This window comes from Colias eurytheme, chromosome 29 (genome assembly GCF_061535395.1).
Source record: "Colias eurytheme isolate Ceu_HAF_F1 chromosome 29, ilColEury1 Martin Lab GWU primary, whole genome shotgun sequence".
Taxonomy (NCBI): Eukaryota; Metazoa; Arthropoda; class Insecta; order Lepidoptera; family Pieridae; genus Colias; species Colias eurytheme.
The window spans coordinates 595,873-617,802 of NC_143008.1; the positions used below are offsets into that span (position 1 = coordinate 595,873).

Consider the following 21,930-nt stretch of genomic DNA (forward strand, 5'->3'; position numbering starts at 1 on the left):
ATTAGGATTTAATTGATTATTGTATTTCGTCATGCGACAGCGTCACGTCCGCGACTGAGCGCACACGCCGGCCCCCGCAGTATATTTATACACCTGAAGCGGGGGACGGGGTAGTATAAAAGAAAATTTGTAAAGAATTGTGCGCGCAGTCTAAACGGGGCGCTGGCGGAGTACATTATGGATGTTATATTAGAATAATATGTTATAATGATTGTAATAAAAACAATAAAACTGTAAATTTATGTATAAGTAAATATTTGAGAAATAAAGAGTGAGGTAAGGGGCGTGGCCAGCCGGAGTGGAGGGGATAACGCGTAAAGTATAAATATGGACGCAAAACCGGTTGCGTCACGGCATTCCAGTTCCACCCGCGCTTCAGAAAAGCAAGAAGAATAACTCCGCTCCGGCTCGGCACCCTGGCCCTCTACGTATGAAGAAATAATTGTTTGTATTATTTGCAAACCCCCACACCACTACAGTCCACTAAGAGAGGGCCTTCAGCCGACATTAACATTGGTCAGCTTCGAGCCGGATAAGAAGAAAAATGAACACGAGAAGCCGGAGCGGAAGAGGAACAACACCATCAGCATCAGAAGCGACCGCCACCGCCACAGGAACGTCGTCTACGAATACGTCGGGAGAAACGAGCTACACTACGGGGACATCGGAGACCTGCACGACCGCGACGAGAACGACGAGGACAGAGGAGAAGAGCAGCTCGACGCCAGCTACGCCGAGCACCATGCCCGTCGACAAGTTGCAGCCAGCACCGTCACCCGTCGTGGGATACACAAACGCCGCTTTCGCGGCGCCAGCCGACAACACCGACGCGCCGACAACCGCCGCCTCCGCGGCGCCGACGAGCAACGTACACCTGAATACAAACGCCGCTCTCGCGGCGCCATCGAACGTCGCCGCCGGGTCGCCAGCACGCCGCTCGAAGACGCTCCGCCAGGCATCAGAGGTGCGGTCGCGGCGCTCCGTAGCCTCCCGCAAGAGACTCCTCGCGGAGTTGGAGGTGAAAGAGCGCCTAGCCGAACTGAAGCTGGAACAAGCGAAGGCCGCAGCAGAACTGGAAAAGGCGCGGCTAGAAAGAATACGCGCTGAAGAAGAATCAACAACGGAAGAGGAAGAAGAGGACTACGAACCGGAACGACGGGTCGAGTCGTGGTTGGAACAACATTTAAGCCAGCCACTGCCACCCGCCGCCAACCCGACTCGCCAGCTCTCACCGCCACGCTACACAGCGAAGAACGCCGACAACATGGAAGATCGAGGATGGGGGGCCCGCCAGGAACAGGACGACGGGCCACGGGAACCGAAGAAACACCCGCCCACGCGGTCACCAGAAGTTGCGGCAATTGTAACCGCCTTCAATGAAGTCGCAAGAAGCCAAAGAAAAGTAATAAGATACGGCGGTGAACTGCCAACGTTCACCGGCTCCAGTCACGAGTGGCTATCATTCAAGGCATCGTATGAAGAAACTGAAGAAGGATTCACCGACGGGGAAAACGTCGCACGATTGAGAAAGGCGCTGAAAGGAGCAGCCCTAGAAGCCGTCACCGCCCTACTCATATCGCACACCGGACCCGAGAAAATCATTGAAGCCCTGCAGAGGAGGTTCGGCCGCCCAGACGCGCTGGTTCTGGGCGAAATGGAAAAAATCAAGTCGCTGCCGCGAGTAACGGACAACCCGCGGGACATCTGTATATTCGCAAATAAAATATCGAATATCGTCGCCACCGTCGAAGTTTTAAGAAAACAAGAATACCTGCACAGCCCGGAAATGCTGCGGCAGGTACTGGAAAAGCTGACGCCGATCATGAAGAATAAATGGTACGACTTCGCTGCCGACGAACGCGACAAGACACCGCTACTGAAAAAGCTCGCAGAATTCCTGAATAAAGAAGCAGACAAGTGCTCCAGCTACGCTCCATTAGATACAGAAACAAGGAAAAGGACGGAGCGAGCCTACGCAACGAACGACGCGAGCGAGCGAGAAACAAGATGCCCGATGTGCGAGCGAGAGCACAAACTCGTCGAGTGTCGACAATTTACGAACAGCGACGTAAATACACGATGGGAAATAGCGAAGAAATATCGAGTGTGCTTCCGCTGTCTTCGAAGCAAACATCAACGAGCAACATGCCGCGCTCGTCCTTGCGGCCTCAACGGGTGCACCATGAAGCACCACAAGATGCTCCACCATACCAAGACAGCGGAAAAGAAAATTGAAGAGACAGCGCAACCGCAAGCCAGTGAAGAGAAAGTCCTAGTGTCAGCGATTAACATCAACAGCGCTACGTCGGAGCAACCTACGCGCCGCCGCGCGTATCTGAAGATCGCTCCCATCACCATCATGGGACCGAAAGGAAAATGTGACACGTACGCGCTGCTCGACGAAGGAAGCACGGTGACCATCATTGAAACGGCGCTTGCAGAGCAGCTGGGTCTCGACGGGCCACGCGAGTCCATCACAATTCAAGGCGTGAATGGGCACGAGAATGAACACGAATACAGCAAGAGAGTGAAGGCACGAGTACGAGGACGACATGAAGAAAAAGAATACGCATTAGACAACGCCCGCACCGTGCACCAGCTCCACGCATTCACGCAGTCCATCCGCGAGAGTGACATCGCCCGCTGCAACCATCTGCACGACCTGCAAGAGGACCTACTGTATGAAAATGCGACACCGAAGCTGCTGATAGGGCAAGACAACTGGGAGCTCATTATAACGCGAAAACTGCGGCACGGCAAGAGGAATCAGCCCGTCGCTTCGAAGACATTATTAGGATGGGTCCTGCACGGCTGCCGCTCCTCGAACAAGCACCCAGTTTTGTTCTGTTCTCATCTCTCGGAAGCGGAGAAGTCATCTGACACACTCGAAAATATGATGAAGAAATACTTCGAATTAGAATCCATCGGCATCGAACCCAAGCGACAGCGCAGCGACCCGGAGCAGCAGGCACTCAGCATATTAGAAAAGAAAAGTCAACGCCTGCCGTCCGGCCGATATGAAACCGGACTCCTATGGAGAGACGAGTCCGCAGATACACCGAACAACTACGGCGACACATTGAAAAGATTGAAGACATTAGAAAAGAAATTGGACAAAGACGGAGAGCTGAAAAAACAATATGAAGAAAGGATAGAAAATCTACTCTCGTCCGGCTACGCAGAGAGGGCGCAGACTCCGCCCACCGGCGGGAGAGTGTGGTACCTCCCGCACTTTCCAGTGATTAACCCGGACAAAGCGAAGATTCGTCTGGTGCACGACGCGGCCGCTAAGTCACACGGCCGCTCTCTCAACGACATGCTGCTGCCCGGGCCCGACCTGCTACAATCTCTGCCTGCCGTCATCATGAAGTTCCGTCAACATCCAATCGCCGTGTCCGCCGACATCAAGGAAATGTTCATGCAGATAAAAATTATAGAAGAAGACCGTGACGCGCTACGCTTCCTCTGGCGTGGCGATCGACGCGACGACGGGCCGCCCGATGAATATCGTATGACATCGCTCATCTTCGGCGCCTCTTCATCACCGTGCACCGCACTCTACATCAAGAATAGAAACGCGCAAGAACACGCGCACGAGAGTCCGGCAGCCGCACGCGCGATTCAAGAGAACCATTATATGGACGACTATATACATAGCTACGCGACCGAAGATGAAGCCAGGGAGATAACGGCGCACGTCGATCGCATACATCGATACGCCGGCTTCGAGCTGCGTGGGTGGGCATCGAACAATGAAAACGCGATAAGAAGCTTTACGAACACCGGGGCGACCACCGTCGAGATCGGCGGGAGCGAGACAGAGCGAACATTGGGACTACTCTGGCACGTGAAACAAGACTACATCGGTTTTCGCGTAAACACAAAACGTGTGCCACAGGAAATAATCGAAAATAAGCGAACACCTACGAAGAGAGAAGCCCTCAGTCTCATCATGTCGGTCTTCGACCCACTCGGCCTCATCGCGCCCATCCTCACACCGGCGAAAAGAATAATGCAAGATACGTGGAAGTACAACACCGGCTGGGACGACCCCATTCCCGGCGCGCTACAACATCGCTGGGAAAACTGGGTGGCGAATATTCGGCATCTCGACGCGCTCCGCATCCCACGCTGCTATGACTACGAACCCGCGGCTGAGAGAGAGATACACACATTCGTGGACGCCAGCGAAGAAGCATACGCAGCAGTCGTGTACATAAGAGCGACGCGCGCCGACGGATCGATAAACATCGCGATCGCCGCCGCGAAAAGCAGGGTCACGCCCACGAAACCGATATCGATCCCACGTCTAGAGCTGCAAGCCGCCCTGCTCGGAGCACGCCTCACACGAACAGTCGAGGGAGGTCACGACTTCGCCTTCAAAAGAAAAGTGTATTGGAGCGACTCAAGAACAGCACTTGCATGGATACGCAGCGAGCCACGTACATATAAAACATTCGTGGCGCACCGGCTAGCCGAAATAGAAGACCTCACGAAAAAGGATGAATGGCGCTGGGTCCCTACGGCGCACAATACGGCGGACGACGCCACACGCAACACCCCCGCTGACTTCGACCCGCAACACCGTTGGTTCACCGGTCCAGACTTCCTCCGCTACGAAGAATGCGACTGGCCGGTTGAGAAGAAAGAAAACATCATCACCGACACGGGCGAAGAAAAAGAAAAATGCGGCGCGCTGAACACGTCGGACCCCGCCCCCGCATTCATCGACATCGAGCGCTTCTCACAATGGACACGGCTAGTGCGCACAACGGCCCGCGTACTGCAATTCATCGAACTCTGTCGTCGCCCCAAACAACTCGTCAATGCAACACGTCGAAAACGTACAAGGAAAAATGAAGAAAAAGACGCGACGTGGAAAAGAAATGTGAAAAAGAACAATGAAAAAATCGTCTCGCGTCCGAACAATGAAGAAAGAAAATATAGAATATTAAGTGCGCACCACCTACGCGCCGCGGAAAATATACTTGTAAAATTAGCACAGAAAGCAACGTACGGGAAAGAGATAGCGATACTACAACAAGGACGCCCGCTCACTGAAAAATATCAAGGTCCGCTAGCGGGATTAAGTGTCGCCTTAGACGAAAACGGAATACTGAAACTACGAGGAAGAGTGAATGAAGCCAGCGCGATCGAGGCAGAGGCCGCAAACCCGACAGTGCTCGACGGAAAACACAAGTATACGCAGCTCTATATACAACACATACATGAAAAACTGCATCACGGCGGCGTCGAAATTGTAGTAAACGAACTAAGACAAAGACTGTGGATAACAAGAATACGACCCGCGACAAAGGAGGTGTTGAAGAGCTGCCCGCGCTGCCGCCTGCTGCGCGCCAAACCCGCGCGCCCATCGACCGGCAACCTGCCCGCCGCACGCCTCGCGCATCACGCGCGCCCATTCACATTCACCGGACTCGACTACTTCGGCCCGCAAGAGGTAACCGTCGGCCGCCATCGAGAGAAGCGCTACGTGGCCCTCTTCACGTGCTTAACATCGCGTGCCATACATCTGGAGGTCGTCGTGTCACTCAGCACCGATTCAGCGATCAACGCGCTGCGCCGCTTCATAGCGCGGCGCGGCTGCCCGGCCGAGATATGGAGTGACAACGCAACGTGCTTCCGCGCGGCCAACAGAGAGCTCACGGACGCGTGGGCCGCACTTGAAGAAGAAGCAGCAGCCCGCCGCATCAGCTGGCGCTTCCTTCCGCCGGCCGCCCCATTCATGGCCGGCGCGTGGGAGCGCATGGTACGCACCGTGAAAGAAGCCCTACGCCACACGCTTCACGAGCAGCGCCCGAGCGACGAGACGCTCGCCACACTCCTCGCCGAAGTAGAAGCCACCGTGAACTCACGCCCACTCACTCATGTGGCCGTGACCCCCGACGTGCCGCCCGCCATCACACCGAATATGATCCTGCTGGGCTCCAACTGCTACGTGCCGCCACCCTGCACCATCGAGGAAGACCAAACAACCGCGCGCACACACTGGAAGCGCGCGCAGCAGCTCGCCGACACCTTCTGGCGACGCTGGGTGCGAGAGTACCTGCCCGTACTCCAACAGCGGCGGGAGCCCCACGCAAGCGGCGCGGCCCCGAAGATCGGCGACCTGGTCATCGTGTGCGACTCCAATCAACCAAGGAACACGTGGCCCCGAGGACGAGTCGTCGCCACGTATCCCGGCAAGGACGGCGAGGTACGAGTGGTCGACGTGGAGACCAGCGGCGGCAGAATCCTCCGGCGGCCCACCAAGAAGATCGTCGTGCTACCAGTTCAAATCGCAGAGTGCGACGGCGGGAGAAATGTGCACGACAAACCGTAAAGTACCTAATTTATTGTAAATATAACGTTTAGAATCCTGAAGGCTTACGCCTGAAGGCTTATAAAATAATTAGTATGAAAAGAAATACGTATTCGTTCTAGTTATATTGAAAAGTTTATGTTTTGTAAAGCAAATTATCTAACTAGTCTAGTAGAGTAAAATAAGTGTTCAGTATAAAATCCTGAAGGCTTATGCCTGAAGGATTATCTGTATAGCGAAGAATAAGTAACAGTTCGTACGTAAAGTTATTTGTGTTATCTATTGCGTAAAGATTTATGAAGGCTTATGCCTGAAAGGTTATTATTGTGTTAAGAATGTTTAGTAGAATAGTAAATGTTTATATTTTGTTTTAATATTGTAGATATTTAATTGTAGATTGAAAATGTTTTATGATATTAGTAAATGTTTATGTCTTTCGTATATTAGTGAATGTTTATGTCTTTCTTTATGTTTTATGAATATTTTAATTGTTTAATTGTGTGATATTAGGATTTAATTGATTATTGTATTTCGTCATGCGACAGCGTCACGTCCGCGACTGAGCGCACACGCCGGCCCCCGCAGTATATTTATACACCTGAAGCGGGGGACGGGGTAGTATAAAAGAAAATTTGTAAAGAATTGTGCGCGCAGTCTAAACGGGGCGCTGGCGGAGTACATTATGGATGTTATATTAGAATAATATGTTATAATGATTGTAATAAAAACAATAAAACTGTAAATTTATGTATAAGTAAATATTTGAGAAATAAAGAGTGAGGTAAGGGGCGTGGCCAGCCGGAGTGGAGGGGATAACGCGTAAAGTATAAATATGGACGCAAAACCGGTTGCGTCACGGCATTCCAGTTCCACCCGCGCTTCAGAAAAGCAAGAAGAATAACTCCGCTCCGGCTCGGCACCCTGGCCCTCTACGTATGAAGAAATAATTGTTTGTATTATTTACAAACCCCCACACCACTACAGTCCACTAAGAGAGGGCCTTCAGCCGACATTAACAGTATGACACAGATGCCGTACATGGTCAAATGACCAAATTTACCCCCGGTAACTCTCGGAAATTAAATAAAAATTCCGACTTGGTGGACCACCATTTTTGTACGGCACTGAGCGGTTTCTTATTATTTTTAATGGATCTATCGATGGTTAAGAATGCCGTACAAAAATATATGACCAAAATTTACCGAGTCTACCTGTACTTTTCAATTCTCATCTGCACTCAGTTGGACAGCTTACAAGTGACGGCATAGTGATGAATCTTATTATTTTTTGCTCTGCTATCGCTCTAGATATATCCCCTGGTGGTTCATTTGACCCATATTTTTGTCCTATGCGGGCTTGTAGTCTATATACTTATAATAAATCTGTAGAGAGGCCAATTCTGTACATGAAATATATTTAAAAAAAAACTATGAAGGGGTGATAAGGGATCGCTACTGATGCCAAAAATGCAATCAGTAAAATTTTTGTCTGTCTGTCTGTCTGTCTGTATATTCGTTATAGAAACAAAAACTACGCGACGGATTTTAACTAAATTTGGCACAATTATTCTTCATACTCCTGGGCAGGTTATAGTAAAAGAATCATGTAAATCGGTGTAGAAACACCAAAGTTATACATGAAATACGTTACAAGTCATCGCGCGTGAATACAGAATCATGCCATAAGGATTATTTTTGTGTATCAGTTGCTGCGTTCGACGCGCTGCGCGGCGGGAGCTATAAAAATTAAAAAGGCGGCGGGTCTGCACCCGTTTCGCGTTGTCACGGCATCACGTGTGAATAGCCCGGTTTACACGCACACTCTTTACCGCGTGATTGAATACGCGGGATTGAACGCGGGAAAGCACGCGCGCGCAATCGCGAGGGATTGTTTTGTCACGTTTTTTATGCACTTATTCTTTCGCGCGCGATTATTTGTGCGTCTTTGAGGAAAGAGGAAAGATTGTGCGTGTAAACGATAATCGCGCGCGATTGAACGAAGGAAAGCGTGGCGCGTTGGAGTGTGTGCGGAGTGGACGCGCAATCTCGTTCTCTCTGTCATCGTTTAAATGCTCGCTCTTTCCCGCGTGAAAGCCGAATCGCGCGCGAAAGAGCGTGCGTGTAAACCGGGCTATTGGCTGAACCGATTTCGATTATTCTTTTCTATTATATTCCTTGAAGTACGAGGATGGTTCTTATGTAGAGAAAACGTATGTGCCACGGGCGAAGCCGGGGCGGACCGCTAGTACGAAATATAATAAAAAAATAAAATAAAATATTTAAAAAGTCCATTACTATAGCATGATGTGAGGAAATAAACTATTAAGTTTTAAGTACTACAGGACATAAATTTTAATTAATTTGTTGAATTTGTATCATTATATGCTATTCATTCCTGGAAATTTTCTATTTTAAGCCTGATGATCCAAAATTAACGTTAAATTACCTACTCAAAAAGTGTGGACAAAAAACAGTTTCAAACAAAAGGTGTTGTGCTCTTAAAAATGGATAAGTAGATTCATTTTATTGATTAATCCAATATTATTATAAGTTATTAGCCAAAAATCTAAGCCTAAAACAAAAAACCGGTCTATAAAATAGGCCAAAAATCGTAAACGGTAAGTTTAAGAAAACGTTTATAGGGTATAAAAGATGCGAAATTTTACTCTCTACAAAAAGTCTTATTAACTTTTGCACCAAAAGTGGATAGTTTCTGGGATATCGGCCAAAAACTTTTCTTTAATATTACGAGGGAAGCTCCACCTGGATCTTTCAACATTTTTTTTATGGTCATCATCCAAAAATGTGTCCCTAACTTCAGCTGTTTGAGCGCTGAGCGTATGCCAATTTGTTAATCAGACAATTTAGAGGTAAATGATTGCACATAGATATTTAATTCACACTCACAAACGAGAAACAAAAGGATTACGTTTGTGGTCAGTCGTGCGCAAGCTTTTTGTTTAGATCGACTTTCGAGTGTGAATTTTCTTACGGATATTAAGTTTTGTAGTCGGTACCTAGATAATTTATTTTTTATATTTGGTCAGGTAGGTACCTTCCAGGTCAGAGCCAGGGTGGGGCGCTTGCCCCACCGTGGCTACGCCCATGGGCCGCTCTACATCGTACGGAAATATCGAACTTAAGTAATATATTAGTTATATTTAAAAAAAAATAAGGTGAATTCGAGATTTTTTTTATTTAATTTTTTGTAAATTATATGTATTAATACATAATATCATACATATTATGTATTTATAAATCAAATTCATTATAATAATATAAGTAGTTATTATCTTTTATAATTAAATTTTTATTACTGCACCACCTATTGTTTTTCCCCTTTTATAATTCAAAATCCTACCCACAGGTTGCCTGGTAGAAATCGCTCAGTAGCGATAAGGTCGCCTTTTTGGCTTTACATTATATGTCTTTTTCTTATAGGGTGCTAAATAATTGAGATTGATTTCCTAATTGAGGTAGGTAATAAATAAATGAAACAAGCGAGTGCCAATAATAGTTTTAATAAAATGTAACAATAAAAAAGAACACAATAGCAACAAAGTTTAAGATTTACTTGTTTATTCAAACTTACAAACTAGTTAAATTAACAATATTTAAAAAAAAAATTACATAATATTATGTGTAAATTCAAACCGTATTATTACGGTTTGAATTTACATTTTTTACAGAACAGTCAACTAAGTAACTAGGGTTTAAGTAGGTTAGGTAGCATAACAATGTAAAAACTTTTGGCAATAACCCTGCCATCATTTACTAGTTTTATGGTCACGACAAAGTGGGGCACATTTTCAGACTTGCCAGATATACAAAAATATAGTAAGCTGTTATTTGTGAAATCATTTTATCTTCTGTGCACGACGAATCGTAAATCTATATAAAAAATAAAAAGACGTGTGGATCTCGGGGACTGCCGCGGTAAAGCTATTGCATGCTATGCCTTCAAGCCACACCTCCGCGCCCGTCGGAGTGGGGAGCGTGAGGCTTTTCGTTACGCAATTTCTGGATTCGGTCCCCGCGCTCAAGGCCCGCGATAGAAGATATGCAATAGCTTAAAAATGAACCCTCGCCTACCACAACATGAAGAACGTTCTCGCATATACCGCAGTTTTTAAGACAAATTTTGTACTATAAAGTACACGTGCTGCACAAGTGCTGTACAGCTCGCTTGCGGCAACTTGCTCGATTGCGCGAGCAGGTTAGCACGGCGCTTGAGGAGCACAAAAGCGAGTGCTGGCACCGGGCGGTCGACTCGGCCGCCGAGGACTGGCCGTCGTTTCATCGACTCTGTCGCAGGTTCAAATCCTCAACCGCCGTACTTATGCAATATGTATACAGTCCTCAGGGTCGTGCTGACCTGTTAGACGAACATCTGGCGCAAGTTTTTCAGCCGAACCCCCTGACGCCGTCGAACGCCGCCCACGCAACGGCAGTGAACGAATACTGTTCGCGACAAGACTAATCGATTTAGTAATGTATGTATAAAGTCATAATAAGTTTAGTTTCATTTAATATGTTTAATTCGTTTGCGTAATAAGTTTAGTTATTTGTAATATATTCAATTTCTTTACATAGTAAATTTAGTCGTTTATAATGTGTGTGAACCATTGTTATAATTATAACTAGTTATAAGAAGCTATATTGATTGTAATAAGTCTAATTTTGTTATGTTATGTTTGTTATTCGCGATAATATATAAGAAAAACAGTTTGTGATAATAGTAAATAGTAAGATAGCGTTCGTATAGTTTATTTATGATAATAAAGATTCTAATTATTGGTGTTATTATTAATAGTACATAAGTAAATAGTATATAAGTAAATAGTGTATAAGTAAATAGATATAAGACAGATTAATGTATTGGTCTAAGACCCGAACATAAGGCGACCTGCACCGGCGTGATAATATAATGAGACCAATTTTATAATAAATTTAGTGTATTAAAAAATGTATTAAAAATGGGTTGACTGGGAAAATCCTGAAGGAAGGCCACGTCTGTCGCCTTTTGATATATGCCCGCGTATATACCAATTGTCTTGCGTACGTGTCTTTCACTGCTTCCTTGTGCGTACTACGCCTCTTTCGTGTGTTAAAGTCGGTTGTTAGCACCGAAGGACGAGGCAGAATACCGCGCCATCGACCGCTACCTGCGCCGCATCGAGGGGGAGGGGGCCGACATAAGTTGGTTCTCATATTCCCCCGAAGCCGAGCGTAGCGTTAAGGTGGCCGTCCGCGGACTGCCCGTCAACACGCAGCCTGACGAGCTGCTTGCCGCGCTGCGCGAACTCGGTTATGATCCCGAATTCGCGCGGCCCATTCGCGCCAGGAAGGGGCGCCCTGGATGCCTCTTCCTGGTGATATTGAAGAAGACACCGAATCTCACCCCGGGAATATATGACGTCAGCGAGCTGATGCATATGCCCGGGGTCATCGTCGAGGCGTGGCGCTCGAAGCGAGGCCCGGCACAATGTCATCGTTGCCAGGGCTTCCGGCACTCGTCGCATAACTGCCAAAAAGGCGGGCCCCATCGCGCGCACCACCACCCACGCACAGCAGCCGCGCACCGCGCCGGCCGCTCGACCCAGCGCGCCAGTAGCGCCGCCCGCACCCATCCAGCCGGTGCCGCGCGGAGAGGCGCACACCAGCGGCCTCATGGCGGCGGCGAATCCCGCCTCCGCCGCCCCCGCAAAACGCAAACGGGGGGGACGCGGGAAAAAATCCCGCTCGCAGCCCCCTCGGAGCGACGCCACCACAGCACCCCATGCCGGCCCGCCCGCGCACATTCCGCCGGCAACGGCGCCGCAACAGCAGCGCCGCACACAAACGGCGGTACCCGAACGCCCCCAAACGGAGCCGAGTACAACTTCGGCTCCCGAACATCGCCGAGCGCAGCCGACCGCATCAACGTCGGCACCACAGCGCCCCCTAGCGGCGCCTGCCGATCCCGCGAAACGAGCGGTAATCCGAGCGGCGTCGCTAGTTCTCCAGAGCGTCCTGAGCGCCTTAGAGGGAGCAGACCCCATTCCAATAGTAATGCAGGGCCTCCTCAACCTCTTACAGAAGTAGCGCTCAGGCTGCTGTATTGGAACGCCCGCTCTATTGTGCCGGCGCACAAGAAGCCACTGCTCCGCCACTTAATGCGGGAGCAGAACATCGACGCAGCGCTGCTCAACGAAACGCAGCTGGGGCCCTCATCGAAGCTGAGCGCGTCCGGGTACGTGGTTTATCGTAAGGACGAGGTGTCGCCTACTGATAGGCGATACCGCGGGCTTGCGATCCTCATCCGTCGGTCCATTCCTCACACCCCCCTCCCTGCCTTCACATCCCAGTCATTTTCCGCGCTTGGCGTTTTGTATATATATTGTATATGTAATTGTACTGAGATCATGTCCACAAGAAAGTTCAAAAATGACAACAGGATCTTGCGCAGGCTTGCGCAGGCGCAGCAGCGCCAGCCCGCCCGACCACAGCAAGCTGGCCCAGCACCGTCCCAGCACGACACAGCACGCGCCAGCTCGGGCACAACCGACGCAGCTCGACCCAGCCAGGCGGGCTACGATACGGGAAAGCTTACGAGTGAGTTGAACGAAAATGAAGCTTATAAAATTGTACTGAGATCATTTCCACAAGAAAGTTCAAAAATGACAACAGGATCTTGCGCAGGCGCAGCAGCGCCAGCCCGCCCGACCACAGCAAGCTGGCCCAGCACCGTCCCAGCACGACACAGCACGCGCCAGCTCGGGCACAACCGACGCAGCTCGACCCAGCCAGGCGGGCTACGATGCGGGAAAGCTTACGAGTGAGTTGAACGAAAATGAAGCTTATAAAATTGTACTGAGATCATGTCCACAAGAAAGTTCAAAAATGACAACAGGATCTTGCGCAGGCTTGCGCAGGCGCAGCAGCGCCAGCCCGCCCGACCACAGCAAGCTGGCCCAGCACGGGCACAGCATCGTCCCAGCACGACACAGCACGCGCCAGCTCGGGCACAACCGACGCAGCTCGACCCAGCCAGGCGGGCTACGATACGGGAAAGCTTACGAGTGAGTTGAACGAAAATGAAGCTTATAAAATTGTACTGAGATCATGTCCACAAGAAAGTTCAAAAATGACAACAGGATCTTGCGCAGGCTTGCGCAGGCGCAGCAGCGCCAGCCCGCCCGACCACAGCAAGCTGGCCCAGCACGGGCACAGCATCGTCCCAGCACGACACAGCACGCGCCAGCTCGGGCACAACCGACGCAGCTCGACCCAGCCAGGCGGGCTACGATACGGGAAAGCTTACGAGTGAGTTGAACGAAAATGAAGCTTATAAAATTGTACTGAGATCATGTCCACAAGAAAGTTCAAAAATGACAACAGGATCTTGCGCAGGCGCAGCAGCGCCAGCCCGCCCGACCACAGCAAGCTGGCCCAGCACGGGCACAGCATCGTTCCAGCACGACACAGCACGCGCCAGCTCGGGCACAACCGACGCAGCTCGACCCAGGCAGGCGGGCTACGATACGGGAAAGCTTACGAGTGAGTTGAACGAAAATGAAGCTTATAAAATTGTACTGAGATCATGTCCACAAGAAAGTTCAAAAATGACAACAGGATCTTGCGCAGGCTTGCGCAGGCGCAGCAGCGCCAGCCCGCCCGACCACAGCAAGCTGGCCCAGCACGGGCACAGCATCGTCCCAGCACGACACAGCACGCGCCAGCTCGGGCACAACCGACGCAGCTCGACCCAGCCAGGCGGGCTACGATACGGGAAAGCTTACGAGTGAGTTGAACGAAAATGAAGCTTATAAAATTGTACTGAGATCATGTCCACAAGAAAGTTCAAAAATGACAACAGGATCTTGCGCAGGCGCAGCAGCGCCAGCCCGCCCGACCACAGCAAGCTGGCCCAGCACGGGCACAGCATCGTCCCAGCACGACACAGCACGCGCGAGCTCGGGCACAACCGACGCAGCTCGACCCAGCCAGGCGGGCTACGATACGGGAAAGCTTACGAGTGAGTTGAACGAAAATGAAGCTTATAAAATTGTACTGAGATCATGTCCACAAGAAAGTTCAAAAATGACAACAGGATCTTGCGCAGGCGCAGCAGCGCCAGCCCGCCCGACCACAGCAAGCTGGCCCAGCACGGGCACAGCATCGTCCCAGCACGACACAGCACGCGCCAGCTCGGGCACAACCGACGCAGCTCGACCCAGCCAGGCGGGCTACGATACGGGAAAGCTTACGAGTGAGTTGAACGAAAATGAAGCTTATAAAATTGTACTGAGATCATGTCCACAAGAAAGTTCAAAAATGACAACAGGATCTTGCGCAGGCTTGCGCAGGCGCAGCAGCGCCAGCCCGCCCGACCACAGCAAGCTGGCCCAGCACGGGCACAGCATCGTCCCAGCACGACACAGCACGCGCCAGCTCGGGCACAACCGACGCAGCTCGACCCAGCCAGGCGGGCTACGATACGGGAAAGCTTACGAGTGAGTTGAACGAAAATGAAGCTTATAAAATTGTACTGAGATCATGTCCACAAGAAAGTTCAAAAATGACAACAGGATCTTGCGCAGGCGCAGCAGCGCCAGCCCGCCCGACCACAGCAAGCTGGCCCAGCACGGGCACAGCATCGTCCCAGCACGACACAGCACGCGCCAGCTCGGGCACAACCGACGCAGCTCGACCCAGCCAGGCGGGCTACGATACGGGAAAGCTTACGAGTGAGTTGAACGAAAATGAAGCTTATAAAATTGTACTGAGATCATGTCCACAAGAAAGTTCAAAAATGACAACAGGATCTTCCAATGTTTCTGGCGGGAAAAGGTGAATATAATTTAAAGATTTGCTGTATTTTTATTGTTTTCATATGTTTTCATCATCGCACTGGTTATCACGCATCGATTGCTGTAACGGCAAAGCCCTATATAATATCAAAAGCCCTATATATTCATGATCGCTCTGTCTCGATCTAACAATTCACTTTGTTCAATAATTTAATATCGTAATTTATATTGTTTTTACTATAATTTAATATCTTTGGTTTACACTATATGACAATATAGTTATAATACATAACTTGTGTAAATTCAATAACGTAAAGTCGAAACGTTAAATAGTTTGTTTTGTTTCAATTGCATTTCTGTTGTAGTCTAAACGTATTTATCTAAATATGTTTAAGAATGTTTAATAGTAAATATATAGAGAATTACTTGTGTTTAATAATAGATTTAATATAATAGAAATAATAGTCGATTTGTTTGTGTAATCATAGTGTTTTATAGTAAAAAGCCATAGTTTGTTTGTATTAATGCTTTATTTTATAGATATAGTTTTGGGAATTATATAGAGTAATTATTATAGTTATGAATAGTTATATAATATAGAAATAATTATGTAAATAGTGATAGTAATATAGAGAAATTGTGTAATTTATTCAAAAATAAACGCGCTATGCCTACCTCCGCACGCACCCCACTAGTCCGCGCATATTAACGCGCAAAAATCGGACTAAAATCACCGGATCATCGGAAGGCCACGTCCGTCGCCTTTTGGTATATGCCCGTGCTTATACCAACTGTGTCGTGTTCGTGTCTCACTGTTTTCCCTGTGCGTACTGCGCTTCTTTCGTGTTTGTAAAGTCAGTGTTAGTCGCCCCACTGAGGAGTTCGCCCGTGCTCGTTGAAGCCCAGTTACGTTCCGCAGCACCGACTGCCGTTTGACGGTGAAAGCCGAAAAGCGGAGAGGGCGGTGATGCGGCCGTAGCTGTTGAGACAGCACTGACGGACGCCCCAGTGCTTCGCCGAAGCACTCGACCATAAAGGCCCTTCTCAGGGCCACACGGAGGACGCGGCAATATGCACGCGACTCCCGCGCGATCTGCGCGATTATCGCGCCCGCGCTTCATTGTTCGAAGAGACCGCTATGGAGCAGTCCGGTCGAGCTCCGCTCCCGGACGCCCCTCCCACCCGTTTTGGCAGCCCGCCCCGCTGTGGGAGACACCCAGGCCCGCCGCCGCTGCTGAGGACGAGTCCGACGCGAACCAGATTATATCGCCGCGCACCGCATATCTATCGGACGTGGCGATGATAGATCGGTTCGTGCAGTCAGGCCTCCTTTCGCGTAAGCTGCGCGGATGGCTGGCCTCGTATATTGAAATGAGGAGAGGCGACCTGGCGCGAATGCCGCCCGGTTGTTGGGAGGAGCCGTCGCCGGAGGACGAGCAGGTCCTGTTAGACAAGCTTGCCTCCGTGCCGATCCCGCCTAGCAAGCCGCGAGCGAGGCGCCGTCGCCTCATTAGTAGCAGCGACGAAGATGAGGAGTCGGTCGAGTCGGCACAGGCCAAGCGGCCTTGCCAGACTCCCGCCCTCACCGTCGCCGCCCCCGCCGTCGCCACTGCGATGGACACTGCCATCGCGCCCGCACCGCAACCCGCCACCTATGCCGCGGTAAGTGCAGGCGCCGCCTCGAGCCAACCGCTCCACCCACGTGACCCGCGCCGCCCCCGCCGCATCGACGTCGGAGCGGCCGAGGAGCCGCAGCCCGGCCCTTCCGGGCTACAACCGCCGCCGGCGGCAAACCGCAGCGCTACGCCTGCGCAGCCGCCCGCGCGCACAGCAGCGCCATCTAGCGCTGCAGCGACATCCACGGCACCTAACGCAGTCTCCAAGAGGTTCCCGCCCATCATCATCGAGTCGTTCCCAAATTGGACGACTCACTTACGGGAACTGACTAATATCATCGGTCACCAGGTGAGCGCGCGCATATGGCACGGGCGTGCGCTTCACACCTAAGGAGGAGGCAGAATACCGCGCCATCGACCGCTACCTGCGCCGCATCGAGGGGGAGGGGGCCGACATAAGTTGGTTCTCGTACTCCCCCGAAGCAGAGCGTAGCGTCAAGGTGGCCGTCCGCGGACTGCCCGTCAATACGCAGCCCGACGAGCTGCTTGCCGCGCTACGCGAACTTGGCTATGATCCCGAGTTCGCGCGGCCCATTCGCGCCAGGAAGGGGCGGCCTGGATGCCTCTTCCTGGTCATTCTAAGAAAGACGCCGAATCTCACCCCGGGCATTTATGATGTCAGCGAGCTGATGCACATGCCCGGGGTAATCATCGAGGCGTGGCGCTCGAAGCGGGGCCCGGCGCAGTGCCACCGCTGCCAGGGGTTCAGGCACTCCTCCCACAACTGCCACAGGCCACTTGCCTGCGTGCGTTGTGGGGAGGGGCACACCGCGGCCGACTGCAATCGGCCCGCGGACGCCCCCCCACGGTGCGCCAACTGTGGTGGGCCGCATAAATATGTGGTTCCCCCGAAAAACAGTCGCGGCTTTATCGCGACTGTTTAACGGTATATTACGCTCCGGTCACTTCCCTTCAGTGTGGAAGACCGGACGCGTAATAATGATCCCGAAACCAGGAAAGAATGCCTCCTTACCGAGCAGCTATCGACCAGTTACTCTGTTGAGCACAGTCTCCAAAGTATTCGAGTCATTGCTGTTGCCGATGCTGCGCCCGTACTTGTCGCCTCGCGCTGAGCAATTTGGCTTCCGCGAGGCACATAGTACCACCCTTCAGGTGACAAGAGTATTGCACCACCTTAGCTCCGCTTTGAACAAGAATGAGAGAGCGGTTGCAGTGCTATTGGACATCGAAAAGGCTTTCGACCGCGTTTGGCATGAGGGTCTAATATATAAGATCCTTACCGCCACCCAGTGCCCCGCGCGGCTCGTGAGGATATTGCACTCCTTCCTCTCGAACCGTTCCTTTCACGTTTCCGTGTCCTCCGCCATTTCACAAGACCACGCTGTGCAGGCGGGAGTCCCGCAGGGCAGCTGTTTATCGCCCGCGCTATACTCTGCCTACACAGACGATTTCCCCTCCCCCGCGCAACCCACCAACCATATCGTCGCTTTGTACGCCGACGATGTAGCCTTTGTCACCGCATCGATATGGACATCGAACGCGGTGATAAAGGCGCAGCGTTGGTTGGACGAATTGCCTGCGTATTTTGAGCGCTGGCGGATTACCGCGAACGCTAAAAAGACGCAGGCGATTGTATTCGGCGGTAGGACCCCCTCCACCCATCTCACTCTGGCCGGTGAGCAAATCCCTTGGTCCAGCACTGTCACCTACCTGGGCATCACTATCGATCGCCGGCTTCGCTTTAACAGCCACGTGAAGCAGGTAATCAATAAGTGTAAATCCGCCCACGCAATACTTCGTCCGGTGTTGTCATCCGAACTCCCGCTGCGTATAAAGGTAAGTCTGTATAAGATTTACCTACGGCCGCTCCTTACGTACGCCGCGCCCGCCTGGTATGCCTTTGTGTGTGAAAGCCTGCGCCGCAAAATGCGCGCGCGGCAGTCACTCGCATTACGCACTATCGCTGGTGCGCCGTGGTGCGTGAGGAACGAGCGGATACGCAGCGATCTCGGTGTGGAAACACTTGACGATTTCATCCTACGCCTATCCCAAAACATGTTTGCGCGCGCGGATGCATCCTCTCATTCCCATCTCCGAGAGATTGCACCGATGCGCGCCCCTCCCGAGTCGCGCCGTCCTTTTCCGCGCGACTTGTTATCACCCCCCCCCCCTCCCGCGGCGAACACAACGCCCTCCTATCCACCGGAATTGCTATGTGCAATGTCGGCTCCTCTACATGAAACCGCGCCTCCAGCGCCACCTTCCGCCCACGCACTCCGTGCGCTCCCTTATACTCCGGACTTAACTTCGAAGATCCTCGATTGACAAAGGCACTCTCGTCAACGCATTCGTCAAGCATACAGTCCACAAGCTCTACATTCAAGCGGCGAGGCCTGGCATAGCAAAACATCAACTATGCATTTTGATTCACTCCAATCCCAGCAACCAAAATAGTACGGTGCAAAATAGTTATAGACTTGTGCCGTACATTTTTTGGACCTTCGACAGCCGGATAACGATTCATCATGCCTACTACAAGAAGCAAGCGCAACAAGGAGGGAGCGGGAAGCAGCGAAGAAAACATCACAATTGAGGAAGACTCTTCACGTACACCCACTACGGAAGAGACCGCGACGACCGAAAACACAGCTCCGCTACCAGAAACGTCACAGAAAACCACCCCTACATCAGAAGCCTGTAAGAAACAATCCAAGGCGTTAAGAATAGCTCGCACCAAAGAGGAATTATTAAATCTTCAAGTTAAACTGGCCGCCGCACGACTGGAGACAATAGAATTAGAAAAAAGGACGAAGTACAGGCTGCCCCAGCACAAAACCCCGACGAGAGAATAGCACAATGGCTCACAGAAACCGACTCTGCAGACACACTAAAGAATCCGCCCGCCGAAACACACCTCACAGAGGCTCTGAAAATAGAAAAGGACTGCAAAATAGACCTATCAGAGCTCGCAACAGCCATAGCCATCGCCGCCCGCTCAGGGTCACAGTCGACTCGCCCCATAAATTTGCCACAATACGGGGGGTCTCATCACGATTGGCTATGTTTTAAGGCCGCCTTCGACGAAACAAAGAAGCAATTCACAGAAAATGAAAACATAGCGAGGTTACGCCGTGCACTAATAGGAAGAGCCCGCGAAGCCGTTGAAAATCTCCTACAACGCCAAAACAGAAGATGTTATGAACACATTGAAAATCAGATTCGGACGACCCGACTCCATAGCACTCGTCGAAATGGAAAGATTACGAGCATTACCACGCTGGGGCGGCAGGTAAGCGCGCGCGCCTACGGGACCGGCGTGCGCTTCTCGCCTCAGGACGAGGCGGAATACCGGGCGGTGGACAGATACCTGCGCCGCATTCAGGAGGAGGGAGTTGAGATATCCTGGTTCTCCTACTCCCCTGAAGCGGAGCGCAGCGTGAAGGTCGCCGTCCGTGGCCTTCCTGTAAATACGGAACCAGAGGAGTTGATACTTGATGGCCGCGCTGCAAGACCGGGGGTATGACCTCGAGTTCGCGCGGCCCATCCGCGCCCGGAAAGGGAGACCCGGTTGTATTTTCTTAGTAATATTAAGAAAAACGGAGAACCTTACGCCGGGCATATACGCCGTTAAGGAGCTGCTATACATGCCCGGCGTCACCATAGAGGCGTGGCGCTCCAAACGGGGCCCCGCGCAGTGCCACAGGTGCCAGGGCTTCCGGCACTCGTCGCACAATTGCCACAGGCCGCTTGCCTGTGTGCAAATCGGCCTGAACAATATTCCCCAGTGAGAGAGGAGCACGTACTACAATCAGGACAACTCGTTTGCCGTGAGCGTTAGTCGTGTGCCCTCGCATGTTCTGCGCACGAGCCTTCCTACTTACGCTTTATGTGCGTACTGCGCAGCTTTCGTGTGGAAACTTTGGTCTGCTAGTCGCCCCACGAGGAGTTCGCCTTATACTCGGATTTTTAATTAGATAAAGTAAACTGACAGCAGCTAATGTCACTTTGTAAAATAATGTTGCCACATTTAAAGTAATAGTGAGGAATTCAGTTCTCATTTAATCAGATGAATGAACAATGACTGTGAATAGTTCATCATTTCAAACTATAAAATAACATTATTTCTAATTATAATATATAAAGCTACATAAGATAAAAGTTACTAGTAGAGCGTAATTATAATCATTTTTTTATTTTTATTGTTACGCTGTTTACGTTATTGTTTTTGTAATTTTTTCGTTAATTGTAACTAATTACGTTGTGTTTGTTGTCATTGTTGTGTTTATTTGATGTTATATTGTTACACACTAAATATTCACTAGACGATCGATTCAATTTCATTCATTCCCGATTTTCAATCATTCACTTTGTGACAACGCTATTTTTATTTCATCAAAAACTGACAACACAGAAAACGTCAGTTTAACGTAACGGCACCAGTCTTGTACAGATTAAGGAAAAAATTGAAGTTTTTTGCAAATTTCTCGTAGGTTTTTTAACTTTATTGGATATATTTTAGTTATACCTTTAGTTCAATGTTAGTTTAACGTAACCAATGTTAGAAAAAAGATTACAATGCATAAATAATGAAGTTATTTATAAATTAAAAAACCACTTTTTTGCACCAGTGTTGGACAGTGAAAATCTAATGATGGACACCCAGTTTTGGACAACATCTAGTTATGAACACCCATTTATGGACTTTACCTAATGTTGTTTCTCCAGTTATTTACACTTGGAGAAGACTTATAGTTATCAATAGAATCTTGAAAATGATGATTGGAATACAATAAATCGGGGATGTATTTATAAAAAATAGTACTTATTAATTATTTTGCATACTTATAACATTTAAAACAGTCTTAATTTCCATTTTCTAGGCAAAAATTGGACAAATGCATCGTTAAATACGAGTTATGTCCGTTAAGAAACACCAATATGGTTTTTTTTTTCAATAAATCAGGTATGAAAAATATAACTAAAAAAAGTACTGCCATTCCATCCATTTTGGGACTTCTTCTTCTTCGTCATATCACTCTAGTCAAAGCGAACGTGGTCAACATGAGGTTTGGGGGGTAGATGTTACCCGCTTCACGATGTTCCGCCATATCTCTCTGTTTCCTGGCATTCCGCTACACTCGTGAAGTGAATCGCCAATCTGAATCCGCCAGCAGCCTTAA

The 21,930-nt window shown here is 50.0% G+C and overlaps 1 protein-coding gene across 1 annotated transcript; it reads left to right on the forward strand.

Annotated features, from left to right (window-relative positions):
• Nucleotides 1-544: 544 nt before the first annotated feature.
• Nucleotides 545-6,343, forward strand: LOC149895991 (uncharacterized). The gene has a single exon (XM_090118393.1). The coding sequence runs from the start codon at nt 545-547 to the stop codon at nt 6,341-6,343; it is 5,799 nt and encodes a 1,932-aa protein (XP_089974519.1).
• Nucleotides 6,344-21,930: the final 15,587 nt, after the last annotated feature.

Excerpts from the sequence above, each read along its gene's own strand:
- LOC149895991 (XM_090118393.1), top strand. The coding sequence starts at position 545 with ATGAACACGAGAAGCCGGAGCGGAAGAGGAACAACACCATCAGCATCA.